The sequence below is a fragment of the Mastigoproctus giganteus genome, chromosome 14 (genome assembly GCF_048544385.1).
Source record: "Mastigoproctus giganteus isolate SK-2022 chromosome 14, ASM4854438v1, whole genome shotgun sequence".
In the NCBI taxonomy this organism is placed as follows: Eukaryota; Metazoa; Arthropoda; class Arachnida; order Uropygi; family Thelyphonidae; genus Mastigoproctus; species Mastigoproctus giganteus.
The window spans coordinates 42,614,983-42,638,225 of record NC_143588.1 but is presented as its reverse complement, the minus strand read 5'-3'; the positions used below and the strand labels follow the sequence as shown (position 1 = coordinate 42,638,225).

Genomic DNA, 23,243 nt, shown 5'->3' with positions numbered 1-23,243 from the left:
TTCGTGAAGAGCCATTCATTTCCATCCAGTGGCACTCCTGCCTAGGTTTTCCATGGCTTCTTGTTACCATGCAACCAAGGAGTTACGCAAGTTACAGATTCCAGTGTGCATTAAACCACAAATGTGGTTAGTGCTTTTTGCAGTTGGGTGTGTTATAAAAGTGACAGCGAACTCCTGTATTAAGTTTAGAGAGCCTATTCGAGTTTACTATGAATCTGAGTTTAATTTGAATTTAATAATCAATGTATGCCATTGACACACTGCCCTCTAACGGTAGTTTCAAATTAAGGACGGAAAAACCTGACTATTTGAGAAAGTTTGACCTAGCTGACTTTGTGCTAAAATTGGCTTAGCAACAACCAACCAACTGAGCAACCGGCTGTAAATATTCGCAAACCCTACAGCAGTTATTATCAACCTATGATTTGTGGGACCTCTTGGAACTGCTCGGTATTTTTTAAGAACGGCAACGCGTTTTTAAAATTTTTTAATAACAATCTAGTAGTAAACTATGCAGCAGTATCCTGGCAACGATGGGGCGTGATTAGATTAATTTATACTTAAATTCGAATAGTATAATTTAGGTTTTAAATAATAATTGTAATTTAAAAACTATAATTTTGAATTATAGTTTAAATTAGTCATTTGAATTAATGTATTTTACCGTATTTGAATTAGTGAAGTCATTTGAATTATTGTATTTTAAATTAAATTAAAAAAAAACTGTATTGTAATGTTTAAATTTTTGTATGTTATTCAATTATTTCGTAAACTAGCCACATTATGGAATTCTCGGAAATGTCAGTAAACATATAAGGGTTCTCTGAGCTAATTTCTGTCCCTCTAACTTGAAAGATCTTCTTACAGATCCATATGGATCTGTAAGAAGATCAACTTCTTATGGATCTGAAAGAAGAAAATGTCGAAATGAATCCCGGCTCTACTGGAATAAAGGTCAATGTTCATGCTTTCAAAGAAAACCAACCTACCACAGTTATGGAAGTGCCAACTGTTGGCAGCTTTCTAAAACTTGTAGCCAATCAAGAAGATTGCAGCTTCGCTTCAAGGGTTACATTTATATATGCATTTCTGCACAAATAAAGATGACTTTTTAATCTGCTTTATAAATTAAGATTGTATTATTGCTTCATTACGTTTTACTGTTTCTGTTACTTACACTTTTATTTTTATTGTTATGTATGTGGTCTTCGTTTAATTTTTTTCTTCTCCTGTATGAACTAGGTCATTGATGGTTGGGAACTCAATGGACAGTTTTTCCCTGGTTCTGATGACCACTCCAAACCATTATATGACAGATATTTTGAATTTTGTGGAAAACGGAAGCCAAAAAAGCGGATCGTAACAACACAAAATGTTGGATTATTAGCTTTTCGTATTCCCATAAAAGGACAAGGCTTCTTGCTAAGTATCAGATTTAAAGAAAATCCAAAACGTAGGTTACTGATTTGGATCGAGTTATTTTTTCATTTTAATATTTTTGAACATTTTCTTTAAAAGAAAGCAGACTAGTTTTGAATTACAAAAAGATTTACAAAAGGAAAAGTAAAATAAAGAAAAAACTTTACTTTGGTACATCGTGTACAATATGAACAGAAAAAGCATTTCTCATTGGTTTTCACTGTTCGAGAGACTGATGCCTTTTTTCAGATTATAATAATATCATTCAATTCTTTTTCTAGATCTAACTTCATAAATATTTAAGATTATAAAAGTTACCTTTCTTCAGAAAGGTAACCTTTAAGGAAGTTACCTACTTCCATTAAGAAAACATTTTTTTCTAATTTTGGCTGTATGTATAGTTCATCTGTACGTTCATCACGAACAAACGCATAAACGTAAAGAAATAAAAAAACTTTTTTTAATATTATTACTAAACGTTAGTGAGATACTCACTTTAAAGTGTCTGGAATCATAGGGAAAAATGGATGCGGTGAATGCTACTTTTCAATGCTCTTGTCTTGGAGAATAATATTCCCAGAGACTTTTTGGGACTTCTGCATAAATGAGCGAAGATGGTCGTGGCTGTGTCATCAGTGGCACTTCTCGAAGTTTAACTCCGTGGTTTATCCTCAATGGATGCTGTTTTCCCAAACTTTGCAACAAGTTTGCTAACACAGCTGTCTGTTATTGGCTCGTAGTCCGGATTCAGTCTGTGAAATTCTGTGGCGACCTCTCTCTCTCTCTCTCTCTGACTCCGATTTCCTACGAGAAGAATTATCTGGACTCTTTCTTCCATACTCAAAGGGGCTGCAACGATGAAAATATGTGAATTAGTTATTTTTCCATATGGTTCCAGACTTATGGGACACCCTATATAAAGACTAAACATTTCGATCTGAAATTAGAATTATGCCAATTTGTGAGGAATTCACACTTCATGAATTATTTTTTATGACAAATTGTGAGGCACTTCATACGAATATATTTTTTGTGCTTCGCCAGAATATTCTTGGTAATTCTGAGTTGTTTTACATATTTTAACCTAACACCTCAAACAATCAAAGATTTCTAAAAACATTTTGATATACGAGTATCTAAAAAGTTCACATTATTTTAGCTTGCAATGCCGTGATTCAAGACCATAGTGGAGTATACACATTGAGAAACTATGGAAGGCCCGTCAACTGTACCGTCAGCATTTTATTTCCCGAAAAATTTAGGATTCTGGCAAGCAGCATAGGTTTCCAGACATTATCTTTCCGGAAGAACATGGACATGGAAACTGGACTTATTCCTAAAGTTAGTACATGTTTGTGAACTGAAAGTGAATTAATCTCATTCTTTATTTGAAGATTTGATTTAATCGATCAATGTACTTTTAATGGAATGTGTACCTACTTTTGCAAAGAATCTTATTTTAATTTATAGGACACAATTATCTGCATCATAATATGCATTTTAAAATAATTCAATAAACTGAAATTAACAATTAAATTAAAACCAGATTTCAAATTAAAAATCTGTATTTATTGTAGTATTCAGAAAAGTTGAATTTTATTGACAGTGCAAGAAGCGTGGAATAAACGATTATGTTGAAATCAGAGGAGGAAATGGACTCGATCCTGGACAAATGCTGGAAGCTGAAGATTTCTGTGGCGTTCGTTCTATGCCAAGTATGTTTGTTTTTTTTCTTCTAAGTTTTATTTTTCTAGAGACATTTTGGTGTTCCAAATTTCCTCATAAAACGATGCTTCAAATTTCAATTGTTTGAGCATGGTATATTACTACAACCACCACCATTCTTTATGGATTCCAAAATTAGGTATTCATTGTTCTATACAATGGAGACATTGTATAGAACAATGTCATATTCTATACTCTATAATCCTATAGCGTTCTATACTGTACACGTATCCTCGAGAGTAATTCACAATAGTTTGATTTTCATCGAACGCCTAAGCTTGAATCTTCTCTATACAGTGTTGTAAAATTGTCTTTCTGTTTTTCCCTAAAGAAACGAAAAAAAGATGACGAATCTATAGTGTCCACGGTTGTACTTCCCTTTCTTGTAGGCTCTGTAACGAAACGACAAACAATAGTAGTCTTCGCATAATTGCACAACTACGTTGGTGCAATTTTGATGAGGAACAATTTCAGATTTTCTTTACAAGTGCTTGAAAAGTGGATAGAAGTATATTGCATGTAAAGCCTGATATACAGAAAATGAAACTATTCTTACAGTTTGGATTCCAAAACAAATACCTCCAAACATCTCCCCTATATGCTGCGAAACAATGCCGAAGTCACTATACTTTTTTAAGCTGGAGTGGTTGTTTTTTTTTTGTGTAAGCATCTCTGGCTGCACCTACTAAATTTGGGACGGTATTAAAATCAATTTGTCACGATTTTGCGACGTGGAAATGACGTAATTTGACGCAATTTCCGTTTCATAACAAAAAAGAGTGGGAGAGATGATCGCGCAAAGGACCATGGAAGGTGATTTTGGATGTGCTCAGAGCTGACATAAACCAGCTGGTTGCTGAGAAACGCTTATGATTTGGAGCATACCATTTAGGTGGCTTTAGGCTAACCATTGCCACCCGCGGCAGAAACCTTTTGGTAACCAGAGAAATGGTTATCCTGAGGGCACTGTGCACAGTAGTTCCATCTATCGCAACGGCACCTTACCAGTTGAAGCGTAGGGGTGACAGTATCCGTCTGTATTACTGAATTGTGGTTGTATATTTCCATCAAGAGGCGAATCATAAACTTTATGCAACCAGCTGAGCAGGTCAAGAATATTTGAATCGGTTCGCAATTGGGAGATAACAGATTCCAAATTACAAGAATGAGTAGAATCTTTTGCTTGTCATTGGCCATTCTCATTAAGTTGCAGAAGTCCTCGTTGGTCATTAAGTTTTCGCGTTTCTTTACAATTGCGCTGAGTCGGTTGAGCGTGGCGAGCTTTAGATCCTCATTCATCTCGCTGTTTGGATGATCGTAAAAGTTTCGAAAGGGATCTTCTCGCAGTTGCGTTACAAGGCTATGCAGGTCATTATCGCATGCTTCGTCAGGGTCATTTTGACACATCGTCTTATTCAATCGTTTTCGAATGTCCAAGTCCGATTCATACAATTTACGATCTAGTATGAGCTCTCCATTGTCGTCGTAGATCTTGACATATTTCATCTCTGACAGTATCTCTGTTTCCTCATTGCGAAATGGAATGTGCAGCGTTACCATCTCGCGCTTGTACTCGTTGAAATCCTGAGCCAAGTCACAATTTCGATAGCGTATTATGCGTGGATACTGTCGCTTCTTGTAGATCTCGTTAGCGCCGCATGTGTAATTTGCGACAAAGTATGACAGAGTAACACGATCCAACATGATATTATGATTGTAACAATACAAATACTTGTATTGTTGCAATTATACTATTTAACAAATGGTTACAATCAAATGGGTAATTAGGCTATTGGCCTAACCTCTTCCAAACATTGTCGGTAGAGTAAGCAGCGGGCTTGTGTATCCTATTTATCACTAACGTTGGTTCGGTAGAGTAAGTAGCGGGCGTTAGCATAAATTACATCGTTCATGATTTCGGTTCTAGCTGTTCAAAATTTAGTAGGTGTCGTCAAAGTTGTTTACACATAAAACATGTTTCATAAAAACCTATACGCATAGGTTACACACGCGATTTTTTTTTTTCTGAACGATCCTGTCAGAACTGTCGGTGCATTCATGTGTTCTGCAAGTTTAGTATTATAAATAAAAAATATGAAAATTTCTTATGAGTTTTGAATTCATTGGAACTGATTTTCTTCATGCTTAAACGCCTAAACTTTTCACCTGCATGGAAAATTTTGCATTCAAATCCCATCGGAGACTACAGGAATTTTTATATGCCATTCTCAGGCAGGAAGAGTAGTTTTCTGTCCTTCAGTTATTTTTGATTTCATAGCCCATACAGCTAATACTGAATTTAAGAAGTCTGGGATCTTGGCTCACATATTCTTGAGTTTCTAAAATGATAATCCTGTTAGTGTGAGGTTTGGGCCCCTTGGAACAGCCGCACCACTGCACTTCGGTAGTGTACAGCTATAATATACGAGGGTGGCTGCGATTCTGAGGCAGTAGACTCAAATTCTCACACTGGGAGACCAAGTCTGTACCCTTCAACAGAAAGTAATAGACGTGGTGTTAGCGTATTAACACGTTCACTGCTTCTATACATGTATGCGTCTTTGGATTTTCATCCATTTGAAAGGATAAACATATACATTTAGAACTTTTTCTTCCAAGAGGAGTGAAACCTGATTTTTTGTCAAGCGACCTTCACAGAAGCCGATTAATTCAGTCATAGTGAGTAGAAAGCCCAAAAATGTGTCTGCCCTTTCCATTGCAGACTGACTCAGTCCCGTGGTTTTCTATTCCAGTTTCCCCGAAAAATAATTTTCCTCCCTATTTTATATAAAGATGATATGAATTACTAGGTGTCAGTTTAACTTGTGCACCAAATACCCACCGGGCTTAAACTGTCAAATGCGTTGTCTTTTAGTAAAAAGTTCAACTAGCTTTCAACAGATGGCGCTTGTTATCTGGCTAGTTCCCTGTATTTCTTCAAATCAGAAGAGTATCCCTGTTCAAAGCTCGTTTCTGTGGTACATTTAAAAGTATCTTTAAACACTCTTCAACGTGTCAATGTTTAAGTAAAATAAAACAGCGCAATACGCTGTTTCAAGGGAAATTTTAAGTTGCTGAAAATTTATTATTATAGAAAATTTATTTTTATTGCATTTAAAATGAGTTGGAATTCATTCAAGGTCATTAAGCCACGTTATTAATTCTCTCTAGCTAAATGTGCGCATTGGACATTGCTAAGCATTAAACGCCGCGAAATTTTATCTACTAATTTAGAGAAATAATCAGGACTCAGAATGGACTGCAGTGCACTATAACTCCATTTCGCTGATTGATAATCACGTATTGATAATCATGAATGTACTTGATTATGAAAATATGACATTTTATTAACGAACATTCCGTTTCGTAAAAATTTCCTTTCTACTCCTAGAAATTGAGGGGAAGCAGATGCATAAGGGAAATTGATTAAACTATTGATATGAAATTTGGTGCAAAGGTGCCCAAAAAAAGTTCTGAAAATTTTAAAACGATCGGAGTTGCTGTTCCAATTTTATAGCAATGTTTCTGTATGGGGAAAATTGGAGAGGACCTATGAAATTGGAACAAGGCTCAAGTTCTTCCTAGGATCCAACAACAGACGCTGAAAATCTGGTGTATATTCGGCTTTTCGTTCTTATTAATTCCCGAATATTAGAAACCCTTTACCTTCCCATGTAAAGCCTCAAAACAAACACTGAAAGTTTGGTATCGAACCAACTTTTTTCTTCTCGAGTAATTAACGAACATCCGACACATATTTTCATTTATGTGGATGTCTTAAAGGTGGAAACGAATCGAAATTTGCTAACAAGGACTAACAGAACATACATTGAAAATTTGGTGTCAATCAGATGTTTCTTTGTTGATTAATGTCCGAATATCTGAAACAAAATATCGTGTATTTATTTACGCTGTACAGTATTACCAAAAATATTCTGACGCCCTTTCACGAATATTGTGTACTGTGCCAAAAAAGTACCCTGTTCATGCGTATTGGCTCAGATATACCAATATAAAACTGGTGGATATGCCTGTGCAACAGCATAGTGTTTTGTGGAAGGCGCCACCGGCGGTTTTCCACATCTGCGCCATGATACTTTGTGAAGAATTACAGAATCTGTAAAAGCCAGAAAAAGTGTAGTGGCTCGTTTGTGACAGAGTAGTGCTATGTTCTGTTGTTCTGTCTGTGGCTGCTTGGCCGCAGGGCCCCTAGGAAAACCCCACGTTACTCGCCACCACCACTGGGAGGTGAGCCAGGCTGCCCATTATACTCTGGCTAGCCTCCGCTAAGGTTGCCTGAGCTGCCTGACGGAGACCAAGTAAAAAATAACAAAAACAGAGCTAGCAGAGGGGATATAGCAGAAGGGAGGTTTAAAGGGGAATGAATTTGAGTGGATTGAGAGGGAAGAATTAATACACCCTAGCTTAGGCGAAATAAGGGAAAGGGTGAGGGTTTAAGAGTCATAGGAGACAGGCGCCCCTGTGTAATTGTCATTGGCATAATACTTGTAGATCCCGCACTGTGGTGAGTGCCAGCAATCCCACACCTAGATCGGTGCCAGCAGTATATCCTACCCATTTCGGGTTTGCAATGACTTTTAAATCCCACACTCCGAGGAGTGCCAGCATCCCGCACCTTGGATGGTGCATGCAATAAATCCTACCCAGTTCGGGTTAGCATGGTCCTGTCTGTGTTGTTCTGCGGGATGATGGAAGGTTATTCCACGCCGGTCTGGTTTACTTCTTCGGCCCTGAGTTATGCATCTTAGCTCGCTTAAGTGCAAATGTTTCCTGCACGTAGGTGGTTAATGCCTTATAGGTATCTTCCTCAAGTAGCAGAGTGAATTCTTGATTGCGAGGGTTCCACTGTACTGTGGTGAGAAATTTAAGCCTAATGTTGTCGTAGCTGGGGCACTCGTACATGAGGTGCCCCCAGGACTCCTCTTCGCCGCAGTGGCAGCGTGGACCATTCTCGATTCCCATGGCCGTCAGTTTTTGTTGGAAGGATCCATGCCCGGTGATGATAAAGGTCACATGGAGACCAGGCGAAAACCAGGGTGGAGGTTCTGGGTGAGTTGTACTTATAGATGGAAGGAATCGTTTTGTGATGGCCCCCTTTGTTGTAGTGTCCCAGTCATGTTGCCATATCTCTTGTAGATGTTGGGTTATCCGTTGTCTTTCCTGCCTGGGGCCGTTTGTGATGTCAAGTTGAAGATTAAGCAGTTCAGTTGGAACTCCCTTCCTTATGTGGTAGAAAAGCCCTGTTTTGACCACTTCTAAGTATAGTGGCTGGCATCCAGTTATTACCTGCAGAGCAGGGTGCTGACGGTGCGGCACGCCCTGCAAATTGAAAGGAGCATGAACCTCTGTATTGAATCCAGCTTACGTTTGTTTCTTACAGGAGCAGCTTTCTGCAAACAAGTCATGAATTATAGACTTTTAATGAGGAATGATGGTTGGATTTCACATCAGTAACTTTTCTGTGCGCCAACTGCGACTTATCTGAATCTTTCAAAATTCATTGTTGTGGATGCTATTTAAATATGCATGAGTAAGTCATACTTCAATGGAGAAAAATGTCCGGATCACCTTACATGTTCATTCGTGTTGCACCACCAACCACAGAGGATAATTGCAACATCTCTGTCTCACGCATGTCTTCTGTGGAAAACACGGATCAGGTCCAAGAGGTCACAAGAAAATCCGACAGTACGTAAACCATCCGTAGGGAGCTACATAACCTTGGATTCAGTGGCTGGGCTGCCGCGTATAAGTCGAATATGATGGTCACCAGTGTGAAATGGCACAGGAGCTTAATTGTTGCTATTTGGTTTTTAGGAGAATTAGCAACTAAGGCCATATTGCTCCGAGGATATGTGGCAGTCATTCCCTGACCTTTCCGCGTCCTCCGTATTTTGTGGTCACGGGCTCGAACCCCGGTCTAATCAAGAAGCGTGTGCTACGTACTGCCGCTCCTGCCCACCTGGCTACGGAGGCGCCTGACACAGGAGCGTTCCCAATGTTCATGGACTTCAGTATAGGGGATAGAAGGTGCTATGGAGTGATGAATCTCGTAACGCAGATTTTTAACTTAAATTTTAATGACTTTGGAGAGTGTGGAAGGGCTCCCTGTCGGAGTGTATCGTCTCGAGTGGTGGCAGTGTTCTGATGTGGAAAGTGTTTCAGCTGATTCGGACTTAGTTCGTTGGTAATAGTGGCGAAATCTTAGAGTCCATGATCTCTTTCGACGTTTTGGTTGAATATGTCCACCTACACTGTGTCAGTGCTACGGAAATGGATCCTGTCAGTATCAGCACGACAACGCTCCATGGCATATAGCTAGAGCCATAGGGACTAGTTTGTGCATAATGAAGTCGAAAAGTTACCCTGTCCGGCTCCGAGTCCAGACTTCAACCCTGTGGGACGAAATGGAGTCCTGGATTAAGTTGCATCCAAAACGACTTTCTTTTAAACCGGCCCTGACAGCTGTGTGGTTGGAGGAAAGTGAATTCCGGCCGATACTCTCCGGTTATTATAATGTCCAATTATTGGTTTAAAGAATGTCCAAAACCAGGATTTGGCAGGTCCATGAGAATTGGGGCTGTCATGTAGGCCAAAGGTAGCCCTACTCTGTATTAGGTTTTGAATTAAAAACCCTCTTTTGCAACATCACTGTGTGTCCGAAAAGACTATTTTTAGTCACATAGCGCACATGAGATAACTTAAGATATTTATGGGCCAAAAAAAAAGAAAAAAAAAGATGCTAGAATTCTGTTTGTCCGATTTTAATCATTTTGAAATGGTTCTGCATTTTTTTTTCTTCAAAAAAATCCGATTATAAAATTTCACGAAAATTCATCCTCTGGGAGTAGAATTATTACATGCAGACGAACAGACGGGGAATAAACACATCACACCTTTAAATAAGCTATCAACTACCTGGTTGATTAAATTTTGATAACTCATTCCTATTTCTCGATCCCGTTTAAATTAAGTTTTAATTCCGAGTTTTCAGTTAATATTCAAACGGAACGCGAAGGATAAATCCCAAAATATTTACTGTTATTTACAAGATGTTTAGGGTTAATAATCTCATATATTCTGTCCTTTATTTCTTGGAGATTCTAAAAAATATTGTTTAGTCTGTGGTGCACTTGAAAAATTTTTTTTTTTTTTTTTTTTTTTTAAAGCATGAAAGTGAAAAAAAAATGGAACTTAACATAGGTTTTGCGTTAAATCATACAAGTATAAATGAATAGTCGTTTCATAACTAGAGTCAGCCACATGGAAATAAAGAAAAGAACCCGACGGCTAGAGTCAAGCAAATACCAATAATTTCTACAGCCACAGTCAATCGTAGGGATGTACCTTTAGCACCATGCTACTAATGGACAGTGAATTAAAACTGTCTATTTAGTGAATTAACACGGGCCAATTTAATATAGGGACATGGTAATATCCTAATTTCCGAATCAGCAATTAGGAATATTGTTATGTCCCTAATTCTGAATAACTAGTTGGGCTAAGAAAAGTAAAGCAAATTCATAATTTCTGATAATAAGAAACTATACTTTTCGTTGCTACGTATTTACATGCACGTATTCTAAACAGTCGCAGTGACGTTTGGCCTCATTTTTATTTGCCCCATCAACATTTTTAGGTCACGTTAGGAGTTGGCCGCACAATATTTGTCTACGAGCCCCTCCTACCAGCGCAAGCAATTTATAAATTCGTCCCGGTAAAACCGAAATGACTTTAGCAATACGTGAAAATAGCCGAGGATAACAAACCTCACAATATAGTCTCCATGGTGTTCAAATGAACACATTATGCTTGTAGTTCTAAAAAGGAAATTATGTTATATTTAACATTGTTGTTGTTGTGGGGTTTTGGGAGCATCAGCCACTAGGGCCATATTGTTCCGTGTATACTGTCTGTAAGTTTACGTGTGTTCTGAGGTCGATTTTCTGTACGAAAAACTCGAGTTTTCGGGATGAAAAACCATGATACCCCCTCACCTGAGATCAATCAACTCAACCACGTTGTGAAAATGGCCCGTAAAAATTCCTTACATCGTCGATGGGACTCAAACTCAAGTCTTTTCTACCTAGTGTAGGGAGGACGGTTAGTCTACCAACTATGCTACTCGCCAGGGGATATTTAATATATCCCCAAAGACGGGAGAGAGAGAGAGAGAGAGAGAGAGAGAGAGAGGGGGTTGTTGTTGTTGTTTTGGTTTTTTAGGAGCATTAGCAACTAAGGCCATATTGCTCCGGGATATGCGGTGGTCATTCCCTGACCTTTCCGCATCCTCCATATTTGGTGGTAACGGGCTCGAACCCTAGGAGAGAGAGGGGGGATAGGAGCTTGTATCTGTACACGGTGCATATGAATGCATATTACATTTACCTGTGACTCATCTATAAACTCTTTCTTACAAAAAGAGTCAATGTGCATTTTATCTCCGTGACCAAAACCCACGAGGCTCCACTCAATGAAAAGTCAATGAGAATGGTCTGTTGATGACTACATAAATTTAAAGCTATAAACGAATCAAATGAAATAATCAAGAACTGAGAAAAAACATAACGAAAGTTATAGTTTAATTTTATTTTCTAGAAAGGGATAGATCCAGTTTACAAGCCAGATCTGTCTTTGGAAATTCTCTAATACATAAAATTAATATTGCGAAATGATCCAGACACAAAGGAAGAATTAGCATCTTCCTTTCCACCTCTTTCTCAAATCGGATACGCTAGACCTTATTCCTGATCTTCGTATCCAAAGGATTATAAAAATTCAACTTCAAAATGTCCTTCTAGAGTGGCATATAATGGTTTCGCGACTTGTATCATTTATAGAAGTTTGGGATCTTATCCCTTGAGAGTGGAGCAATTCTTAAAGGCGTTTTCCTTCAAAGATATCCATTTTGTTAATCATTTTTTATACTTGTATTAAGCTGCCATAATTAATAAATAAATACATTCTACATATTTCTGGCGTCCAACATTTCGGGGCCAGACCAGAACAGGAATGCATGAAGGTCGGCCCGCATGAGTTTTCTCGGGAAGTGGGTTGGTGGGAGCAAGAACATTTCTCTACCACTAATGCATTTTTCAAAATAGGATTTAATTTAATACATATTTTAATGAAGAATAAAAATTTTTACTGAATTATAGACGTATTTTTTGTTCTTTTTCATTTTCAGGTGAGCTTGTTGGGGTTGCTTGTGGAAATACTGCTGTCCGTTTGGTATCAAGTGGCAAGTATGAGAATTCTGTTACCATCGGTTTTAACCTTTTAACAGATACCGAAGGGGTGGACGTTATATGTCCCGAATATTTTACTTTACCGTGATTATACAAGTAAGTTCCTTCTCATGTACAGTAGTATAAATGAATTTAATAGTTTCTCATGTTATACCTAACTAGTCAAGTTTAATCAGATATTGAACCACGTCACAGGAATGCATTATTATGGGAGTTTCTATTATTCCTAAGGAAGAAAGTGAGGTAGGTCCAATCGAGGATCTAGGAGCGTCGGTGGTGGGGGGAGAGTAAGTGGGTCAGCTGCCCTGAGCGCAGACATTGTGTAGAGGGCCCAGAATCAGATTCTGATCGTCTACAGGAAAAGACGGTGCAGCCTGGAGAGGCTGGTTTCACTTTGGTCCGTGATAACTCTCGACTCCCCTACAAAGATCACCTTGCCTGTGATATTTTCGATCGGTTTACAAAGTTATCCTTTGCATTGCAGGTATCCCAGTGCAGAATACGCAGACAGCCTTCCGCACTTACTGGTACGACTGGTTGAGCACCCCATAAATGCTTTTTATTTAAAAGAGAATCAAAGACATGAACATCGAAGAGGGAGAGAACTCATTTTGCCCCTTCTCATCGCATTCTACCTAATATAAGTTTTGCTACTTGTGAACAAGCGGCATATCCATTGTTGACTGCAGAACTTCGAGGAACTTGCCTTGGTCAGTCCAATGGAATAAGTAGTATCAAGTTGTATCAAGATGGAAATGATAACAGTTACACTTTAGAATTCAAAAGCGGTGAAACTCATTGAAATTCGTCGTAACCTCTTTAGCATGTATGGCGAATATGAATGAATCCAAATATTTAAAGACGAAGTTCATGATCTGGTCTGGCAAATCGCGTGGTTGCACCAGACAGCATTTCTGGTGTTGCACGGCTAATTCGTGACAACCAGCTTATTAAGATGAAACACATGAGTGAGGAACTTGAGTTACATACTCATCTTTCACCTTAATAATCGGATCAGTTCATCACAGTGCCCATAACGAGATGGGATGCGAACTCTGCGTTGCTGGTTTAGTATGAAACTAAAAGGGATTATTTCCCAGACTGTAAGAATAATTTTTGCATTACTTGCAGTCTGAAATTAGGTAAGCCAAAAAAGTGTCGTCATCCGGATCACAAAAACTGGAGAAATACCGAGCACGCTCTCCGCGGGATAGGCGATTTCGTATTTTGCGATAAACTGTCCAAGGTACAGTTTAATGGGACATCGGTCAAAATGTTTCGTACCGCGATATGTCTGCGAGGCATTTGAAGAGTGTAATCCAGGCCAAACACTCTGAGCTGATCTCAAAGTGGGCTTGTTTAGAACACGAAAACACTGGTCTTCATAGTGCCCGTGCAGCTGTTTACCATCGAAGATCTACTTTTTGAAGTGCTATTATACCCTCCTCACTTGGCTCTAAGTGACTGTAATTTTTTTTTTTTTTTTGGACACTCAAAGAGGCGTTAGGGGAAAAGACCATAAAAGTGCGATCCGAAAAGAGGTTCGTGAGTAGTTCAGTAAACGAACAAAGAAAAACTTCTTTGATGGTATCTATGCATTAGTTTCGATGGAAGACAATACACGTTTTCAAAAAGAGGAGAAGGAGGAGACTGTATTGAAAATGAATGAAGAATTGTTTAACTTTTGCTGTTTTCATTTGAACCACCAATCATGATAAATAAAGTAAAACAAATAAAAAATAAATAAATAAAACTACAATAATTTCAACACTACTTGCAGTTACAAATTGAGAAGCGCCAATTAATGATCTATAACACCATTTATTATAATAATATAAGGATCATATTTTACTTTGTTCAAACCAACGTTTAAAAAATAAAACATTGGAATAATCAAGCCGAAATAAATCTCGCAATCATCGATGGAACGTAAGAAATAAAACTTTATTAAAATGCAATGAAAAATAAAGTACAGTATAACGAAAATTTTTATAGAATAAAAGCTATAATATAAATAGAAAAAAAAAAGAGATAAGAATATACATATAAATAAAAGCGGTAAGAATACAAATAAAGTACAGTATATAATATTATTATTTTCTCTCTGTCCTCTGGCCTCTTGATCTTATGTGGTCGCCCCGGCGTATAAACAGAACATTTATTTATTTTATTTATAAATAATAAAAGCTTAAGAATACAGATAAATTAATAAAAGTGATAATTTACAGATGAATAATAAAAGAGATAAAAACAAATATAAAGAAGCTTTCGGAGCTATGTACCTCTTTAGAGAAAAGTAATGCGTCATGCCATCATTATATTACAGATGATGGAAAACATGTGACACATGCGATATCAACATGGATCGTGCATGGTAATTAGAGAGAGGGGAAGAAAGAAAACATCAGCCGTCAGTCTCTGGGGAAGTAACGATTGGATTCCTGGTTGGAGGCGCTCCATGTAGGCGTGGCGGAATCAAATATTAATCGCAATTGAGAACCCCACATACGCCCTATTATGAAGGTGGTTATCTTGTAATATGATCAACCATGGTCCTTTTCTCGCCTTCTTATTCACCTGTATATTCCGTCGTTTCTATTTTTATCCATATTATAGCTTTTATTCTATAATTTTTTTTGTTGTACTGTACTTTATTTTTCTGTGTATTTAAATGCAGTTTTATTTCTTAATTTTTCATTGGTGGTCGCAAGATTTATTTCAGTACGCTTATTCTCGACGCACAAGGCCATTTTGCTCATTTTGGAATAATCAGTTTATTTTATAACAGGCAGAAGGACGATTCGCTGCTTTACAGCCAATGGGACACCGAAGTTGCAGACCAAGCGACGAGACCAAAGCGATCTGATGCAAATACTTTCCAGAAACCAAGCTTTACTTATTTTTTGTAGTTATGTGTCCTGATGAAGTATTGTAATTTGATACAGCAGCGATGCACAACCTTTTATATTGAAAGGGCCACATTATCGGGCTGCCGAATGATAAAATTTTCAAATATGATAACAGAATTTTTATTTGCGATATGCAATTGAGAAGATATTTTCTTACTCGAGGAAATAATTAAATGAAATAAGCGCAAGCTTATTTAATAATGATCATAAAATATATATTTTTAAAAATAATAAAACGTAACTGGCGAATTGAACTTATAATAATAGAAACTAAATGTTGGCTGGCATACTTGTCAGTCACACGATAGGACTGAAATTTTAAATTGGCTGTGCTGATCTGTTCAACTTTATTAGTGAAAAGTATGTTCGAAAATACCGTACATTTAATTCGAAATAAACTTGCACAAATACCTGGCCTTCTGTGTTGATTAGAAAATTTTTGGTGCTCGAGAGACAAAAATTTACTACAATGAACGCCAGATAGTTCAAGTTAAATCAGATGTCTTGAAGACAGTCGCGAGATCTGCATAAAACGTTATGGCTGACCACGGGTTGTGCATCACTGATAACAACATGTTTTCATACGGAAATGTCTACTTGTTAACTATTAACAACTTGTATTGCAAGGCAAAGTTGTAAAGTTTTATTTATTTTTGTTCCTACTCGTTCGAGTGAAAACATGTCGATGGTTAAACTTTATTAAAAAATAAAATATTTAAATCATTTCGTTTTAATTGACCTAATTATTTGATAATAATTGCAAATAATGCAAAACTATTGTTTGTATCTTCATTCTCCTTTACTTGTGCAGTTCATATTTGAAGAGCAAATTTGCTGTTCAAGGTCAATAAAGAATTCCAGATAAAATGAACTAACACACCACGGCCTGAATTATGTTCTGCTAATTAATCCAAACTTTAGCCCAACTGATTGTCATATGATTTGGAATTTTAGGACCGAACTTTACCAGCCCTTTCTGTTTAAGCAATTTTCTGACGTGACTGGCAAGGAATGCCAATTATCTTCTGTTGTAGACATGGTTAAGTCTAAGGCAAAAGCCCGAAGCAATAAAAGATATAAAACATCATTTTACATGTTGGACATAGCCTCTTTATGAACATAGTTTCGAGTAAACTGGGTCTGTGGGTTTGTTACATTGTGCATCTATCTCATATTGTGAATGCTCTCCGCTCGTATGGCATCTCACATATTGTCGATATATCTCGTCACTGGACACAGTCCTACCTATCCGCCGAAGAGATTCCCATGGTGTGAGTAGTGGCATACACTTTAAATAAATAGCTGTATGCTTCTCCATCGAAGAAGTGTTTTTATTTAGAGTAGTACACTACCAAGACAACACTTGGTGGGGATCCTCCACAATATGAGATCAATGCACTAAAAACTCAGTTTGTTTAACATTAGCAGAAAGAGGCTCTGCCCACATGTACAATTATCCTCCCAATCAATGACGCGAGACTCTTAAATAGGCTTTTTTTTTACTCCGTGGCCGAGTTAGTCGGTCTCAAGCATAGATAGCAAGATTCCCAGGGAAAGACTGGGATTTTTCGTCCAGCAAAGCAGGCAAAATCGACCAGAGAACATGCGAAATTTACAGACACAATACACATGAGTAGCTGAAAGGGACTTTCCAGGTGACCCTACTATAATAGTTAGTTTTAATATGCAATTATCTTCTTCTGGTAAACTGTGATTTTACATAATAATCGTAGTGACAAAGCCATCTACAACCATTCTTTATGAATAATGCTTGCGACTTGTATTTGTATGAACTATATTAATGAGAAAGGGAAATCAAAAATTATTTTTAATTAACCTTTAGATACGTATGCATCTGTAATTGCATGTGATTGAAGGAGTCTTAGGTTAAAAAGAACCTTTATTGAGCACTACAGGTACATGGTAAGGAAGACAGATTGTTAGAAACTATACAAACACGTAAGAAAGTAAGGACAGCGAGTACATTGTACTTCTTTGTGGTCGCCGTTCGTATTAGATGTATTTAATTTCAGAACACATATCTTCTTCGGAGTTATAACAGTGGCACTTATCACGGAGAGAACAGCGATAATTTACACTGGTGACTTATTTTCATTCTATAGTTCTCTTCGTACGCGCGCACATCCTTCAAAAAAAAATTGCTTAATTACACTTAGACATAAGTTGAACAAGAGTCTATACGGGAACACTTGGCCTCATCTCTTGAATACTAACAGTCACTATCTGATGTTTTGTGCCATCCAAAATTGTCCGTTTCGAGTCACATTTGGATGCAGTATTGTCCAATAGATTTAGTTTATTTATTAGTTTACTTCCTCTACTGTTAGAAAGTGACAGACATTTCTTTCTTCATTAATAATCATAGCACTAAATGTCTGAAAAAGACATCACATCTTTAGGGGTTCACTTACATTGCCACGCAAGATTTAGGAGAGAGGTAGTTATACGTTCTCCTTTACTTGTCGAAGCAATCTGAAAAGATTGCTCATTTTCGTGCACTGATATTTCTGCCATTGATATCCGCTACCATTTCTGAAAGATGGACTGTGTCAGCACGAAGCACAGCACAACCTGATGTTGATATGACTTCGTTGTATTTTGGCAATCGATAGCGCATTCAGAGGTGTTTGAGTCATATTACAGGTTTGCCATCAACGCACTTTGAAGTGCTTTGGTACAGACGACCGCACCTGGCGGGAATGAAACAGTTATACTGTGATGACCTCACCACATGTATACCTGACCTTTATAGACGGCATAGTTGGGAACCTGTTTTGACTGAGGGTGAGAGTGGTGGTGTTGGTGAGATTGTTGCTGGCTGTGGTGCTTGGCACGTGGGATCATAACAGGAGGGACAGTATAGCCAGTGGAAAGGCTCCTGTCGAGACTGAGGTCACTCTTCTTGCTTTCTTTCTTGATACTAACATCGCCGGATTCCTGCAAAGGAAGTGAAAAAAAAATTAACATGTAGTTCCGTTTCATAGATTTTAATGAAAAAGTTTGATAGAATACTTAAGAACGTTGTAATATTATAATAGATATTTAATAAAATAAGTAGTTATTAAAATGAATAAAGAATAAAATAATTGAAAACAAATATTGTATAAGAAAACTGGATTTAACAAAATACAGCCTATAGAAAACAAATGATCAATTTTTAAGTCTGTCTAGCATCTTTGTAGAACTTATTTTATGCTGAGCACAAGATGTTATACAAATATACTCATATTAAAGTAGATTACAGGTATTGAATATCTCATATTGGAAGCCTATGACTCCTCAGAAATTAAAATATAAATGTTTTAAAATATTAATTGGGGTTTTCCATTGCCATTTTGTAAAGAGAAAGAAAAAGAAAAACGCAGAATGTCAACGAAGTATTTAATTTGGAATCTCAGCTGTGATTCTGAAGGCCATGAGGCTTGCCTGTGCCATTCTAAATGCTGTGAGGTTTATCACGAAGAAGAATCATCTCTGTCAAGAAACTTTTGCATCGTCTCTGATGGTCTTACACAAAATAGCCGGTGTCTGTGATGCATTGATAGTGTCGTGAATTGGACAAGAAATGGCCCATTGTGATCATTGTGACCAACGTTGGTTCAAAATATTTCGAGCTGCTGGTGTAGACTTCATCTTTGGTGATTGAGAAGCAAAGTGTTTCTCCTGACAACCTTTGGGGACTGGCTGGAATCTAGTTTTTAATGGTGGTACTATAGTTCGCCACAAAAAGGGCATTAACTATCACTATCGGCAGATTAACTGTCATATTTTGTTTTTTAGATATACTAACGAGCAGTTCTAAACTGTTCTAGAATTAGTCAACGTCTTGCTCTTAAACCAAAAAGTTCTTTGAAACTCACCTCGAAACTACTTCCAAATGCGTGTGAAGTCTTCATGGTGGTTCGATCGCCACTGCTTTCGCTCGAAGAATCAACGATTATTGCTTTCCTGTCTAAAGTTCCTGTCATGGGTCCACGAAGTGCGATCCCTCGGAAAATACCAGTTGGATCGTTTTTGTGACTGTTACGACGTCGGAAACGACGACAACAACACAAGGCTCCACACAGTAGTAAGACAACAACAGCTACCGCAGTTGGAAGTGCAATAGCAAGAACTGTTAAAGGAAAAAAATGGAAATATTAAATTTTAAAGAAATCATTATTAGCTTATTACTATTATGAACAATAGTAAAGTGACACCTTTTGGGTGCTACTTAAGCGTATAAATAAGGCTTTTTTTTATCTTATCTAATTCATATTATATTAATTTCCAGAATGAGAATCTACGAGTAGTCTCGTGCACGGTCCAAGTTTTACTGAGTGAAAGAGTCCTAACTTTATTTAAACGATATGTTACAAATACGAACTTGTTTTAATTGAATGAGACACTAAACCCTCTCTTAATGACAGTTTACATAACATTTTTATATTAAAAGAAGTTGATGAATTACTGATTTTTTTTGCTTAAGAATTTTAGTTTTTAATATAAATAATAATTAGCAAAAGTACAAAACTTCATATATAACTGTTACTTATTATACTTTATATTGTGCATTATTATTAATTTATAATACAGGTAAGAATTATCATGTAGTCTTATCTATTGTCAACCCCCTGCTTGCCGAATGTTCGATCCCTACTGGCAAGAGGTGCTGTCAACAGGTTCTTTCTAAGAGAGGATTTCACTCAATCGTCCAGTAGTAGAGTGCTAGGTAGGTTATTCTGGATCTAGTGATTCTTGTTTAGATTATAGTCTCGAAGTGCATGGCCTAACCTCGTTCTCAAATCTTTGAAAGTTGTTTGGCTGGCTAGTTTCTGGAGGGGGGGGGGGTGGTAATTGGCCATTCTTCTGTTTTTTGGAGATTTCTTTCCTGTTTTTTGAGGTCTTGTTCTACTGTCGTTTTAAATAAGTTGACGTATTGTGCGTATTACATTCAATTCCTTGTTTTCTGTTAACATATGTGCCTTCGTACAGTTTTATATAGAACGCTTCCTTGAATTTTCTCCTGTTGTATTGCTGGTCTGTGAAAAGAACTCTGGTATTGTTGAATTTCCATATTTCCCCATTGGAACGCATGTAGGCCGTGTCAGGTTTTCTATTCTTGTATATTGGATTCGTTAACCACATCACAGCTTTCCAACCATCAACAGTAATTTTTTTACCTTATAGCCCATATTAGTAGGGGTTTTTTTAATGGTAAAGATCAATGTCAACAAGCTGTTAAGATTTGTCTCTTGCGTGGACCGTACTCCAGGTATCCATCTCTTTGCAATGCTCTCTCAGAAATCGGCTTATGCTGTCCTTAGTTAACTGTTTGCAGTAGTTCTTGTCTTGTTTGAAATCGTTTTTCGTTTCTGGACGCAATATTCGTCGCCGATCACGGTCTAGCACAGACTATCGATCACAATTCTGCCGCTGATTCTGGTTTATTTTTTGCACACACACCATGACCTGTCAAATGCTACACCCTTTTTCTACCACTCACTAATGTTTTTCGTGGTAGAAAATCTTGCTTCTTCAGTCAGTTGTTATACCTGTAAATAGAGAAAACGGATTAATCTTGTACTTTAATTTGAACGCTGTGATCAAAAAAGTGCAGAAAATACACGCGTTTCGTTTGTCATATGCCCTAAATACCACCAAAGACTAATTTTTTGTCCATTTTCTGTATTTGCTTTTGTTAAAAATATTGCATTTGGGAAGCTTTACAAGAAGCATTCTTTTCTGCCTGCCACGGTTGGAAGCGTTTCTGGAACTCGTTTACTGATATAGATTTTAGTGGCTTCCACATTCTGCTGTTGGGATTTCGTCAAAGACCCTAAACTGTCTCTGTCAGTGGAAATATACAGAAGCCATATCGGAGTAGGGAGGATGTTCCATTTGAAAGATCTGTTTTTTTCGGCAGAAATTGATTCGCCGATAGCACACTGGGTGTCGGCGCGTTATTTGGTGAAGCAATTTCCGAACAATAACGTATTTCAGAAATTGTTATTAGCTCTGTCATGAGTAAATAGACATTATATCAATCCTGATGCAATGTGCTGTACTGATCATTTAGCAGGGCAACCACATGACATTACTAGTGCAGTTTCACTCGGGAAATTTACTACACTTTCTTGTTCTATGCATTACGATTTTAGTAAATGCAGTTCCTTGTGCTGCATAACTTCAAGTGGATTATCCATTGCTTATCTCAGAACATAAAAATTTCTCAGTAGTAATGCGCAGTTCCTTGTTCTGTGGCAGACTCAGTGTGTCTCGGACGATAATTACATCGGACGATTTCAGTAAGAGCACGCAGTTCCTTATATAACCCCAGGGGCTCACATCTGGTGAGTATGGGCTTGGCACACCCAGAGTCCTCAGCTGGATATCATCATTCTTCTCTTTCTTGGTGATTTCCTTCTCTCTCTCTCTTTCTCTCTCTCTCTCTCTCTCTCACACACACACACACACAGAGTAACTCAGAAATTTTTTTTTGGCTGGTGCAGCATTAGCCTCAGGCTTCCTTGCACCATATGGCTAATAATAATAATAATAATAATATTGCGCGCGACTTGGATTATGCATTTCTTCTTGGAGGGTTGCTGTCCGGATGGATTTTGGACATGTTGCCTAATTTTGAATGGCCGTACCTTTCTTTGTACGATTTTGTATCTGTAATACTCTGTATGATATTGTAAATATACGGCAGGTTGCCAGAATTTGACAGGGACCACCTAGTACAATAAATAAAAAAATCCTGATGCAATTCCAGAGTGAGTATTTCCAATTTACGATACTTCTAATTATTATAAAGAAGTAAGTTCAGTGGGTGTAAATATGCCTAATACTGACACACTACAAGGAGCAGATGGAGCTGGAATGATGTTGAACCGAAAGATGGTGAAGAGAATGAGCAAGAAACAAAAGGAGATCGATATTGATTATTGGGAAAATCGAGTGGAAAGCTAATATGAAAAAGCTGAAAAGGATACATATGGTTTTAAATGCAAGTTTGATGGAAGGGTTGAAAGAAGAAAGGAAGTAAATAGAAATAGAAATAACCATTAGTGTTTGTAAGGTTCACTTAGTAATTTTGGAAGGATGATATGTGAAAGCGGTGACCTTTGTTCACAACAAAGCCATCTCTCTCATTACGAAGATTATTGGCAAAGTACATATTTTAAAATGCTCATACTTTAAAAAAATATATAATATATTATCATGCTTCAAGATCCTCTGTTTTTCATAAAGGAAGACCTTAAGTAATTTGAATGTTCATAAACGAATCAACATTTAAATTTCCTCAATTTAAGGATAAATGAGGAAATTGAAATTCTTAGAATGTTAGAAGAAAGCATTGTCAACTTACCTAGGCCATTGATTTCGCATTTCTTTCCAATGTACATTGGGTGACACCTGTTAAAATAAAAGAATATTAATGCCATTGATGGTCAAGTTCGTAAGAATTTACAGAGTATAGTACGAATCATGCTACAATTTTAAATGCATATAATTTTTTTTATGTACGGGTGGGTTGTTCGAAATTTATTAGAGCAGAAGTTATAAATCGTGTTGGTAAATTGTATGTATTCTATTTACTTCAGGCAAAAAGCTCATTTCAATGAATTCAGTTCTTTTTATTAGCCATTAAACCTTATGTATTCTTCCGAATGGAAATGGCTTAGATTAGATTTTTTTTTTTCACCGGTCAAAGTACAGATATACTTTTCTTGGGCAGGTAGACATTTTATGAGATGTTTTTACGCCGTTGCTGAGTTAGGAAAGTCTTGGGGGAAGAAACTTGAAACTTGGATTTTTTCGTTCAGCAACAAACAACCAGACAAATACTTTCTTGGGGGTTGCACAATGTCCAACTAACTAGTCAAGGGTCATGTTTATAAAACCAGGTCAACAG

At 37.3% G+C, this 23,243-nt stretch overlaps 2 protein-coding genes across 2 annotated transcripts in view; one reads left to right on the top strand and one right to left on the bottom strand.

Moving 5' to 3' along the window:
* LOC150075086 (corticotropin-releasing hormone-binding protein-like) overlaps positions 1-15,945 on the top strand; it is a 28,490-nt gene extending 12,545 nt beyond the window's left edge. The window contains exons 4-8 of the mRNA XM_090388789.1: positions 1,243-1,453; positions 2,579-2,760; positions 3,026-3,134; positions 12,353-12,509; positions 15,202-15,945. Coding sequence (XP_090244915.1) covers positions 1,243-1,453; positions 2,579-2,760; positions 3,026-3,134; positions 12,353-12,501 — 651 coding nt within the window. The 3' untranslated portion in view covers positions 12,502-12,509; positions 15,202-15,945. The remainder of the gene's footprint in view (positions 1-1,242; positions 1,454-2,578; positions 2,761-3,025; positions 3,135-12,352; positions 12,510-15,201) is intronic.
* A 1,290-nt stretch (positions 15,946-17,235) lies between these two features.
* The window catches only part of LOC150075085 (uncharacterized), a 157,183-nt gene continuing 151,175 nt past the window's right edge, over positions 17,236-23,243 (bottom strand). The window contains exons 14-16 of the mRNA XM_090389179.1: positions 22,698-22,744; positions 19,204-19,457; positions 17,236-18,280 (exon numbers count right to left, since the gene is read on the bottom strand). Coding sequence (XP_090245305.1) covers positions 18,068-18,280; positions 19,204-19,457; positions 22,698-22,744 — 514 coding nt within the window. The 3' untranslated portion in view covers positions 17,236-18,067. The remainder of the gene's footprint in view (positions 18,281-19,203; positions 19,458-22,697; positions 22,745-23,243) is intronic.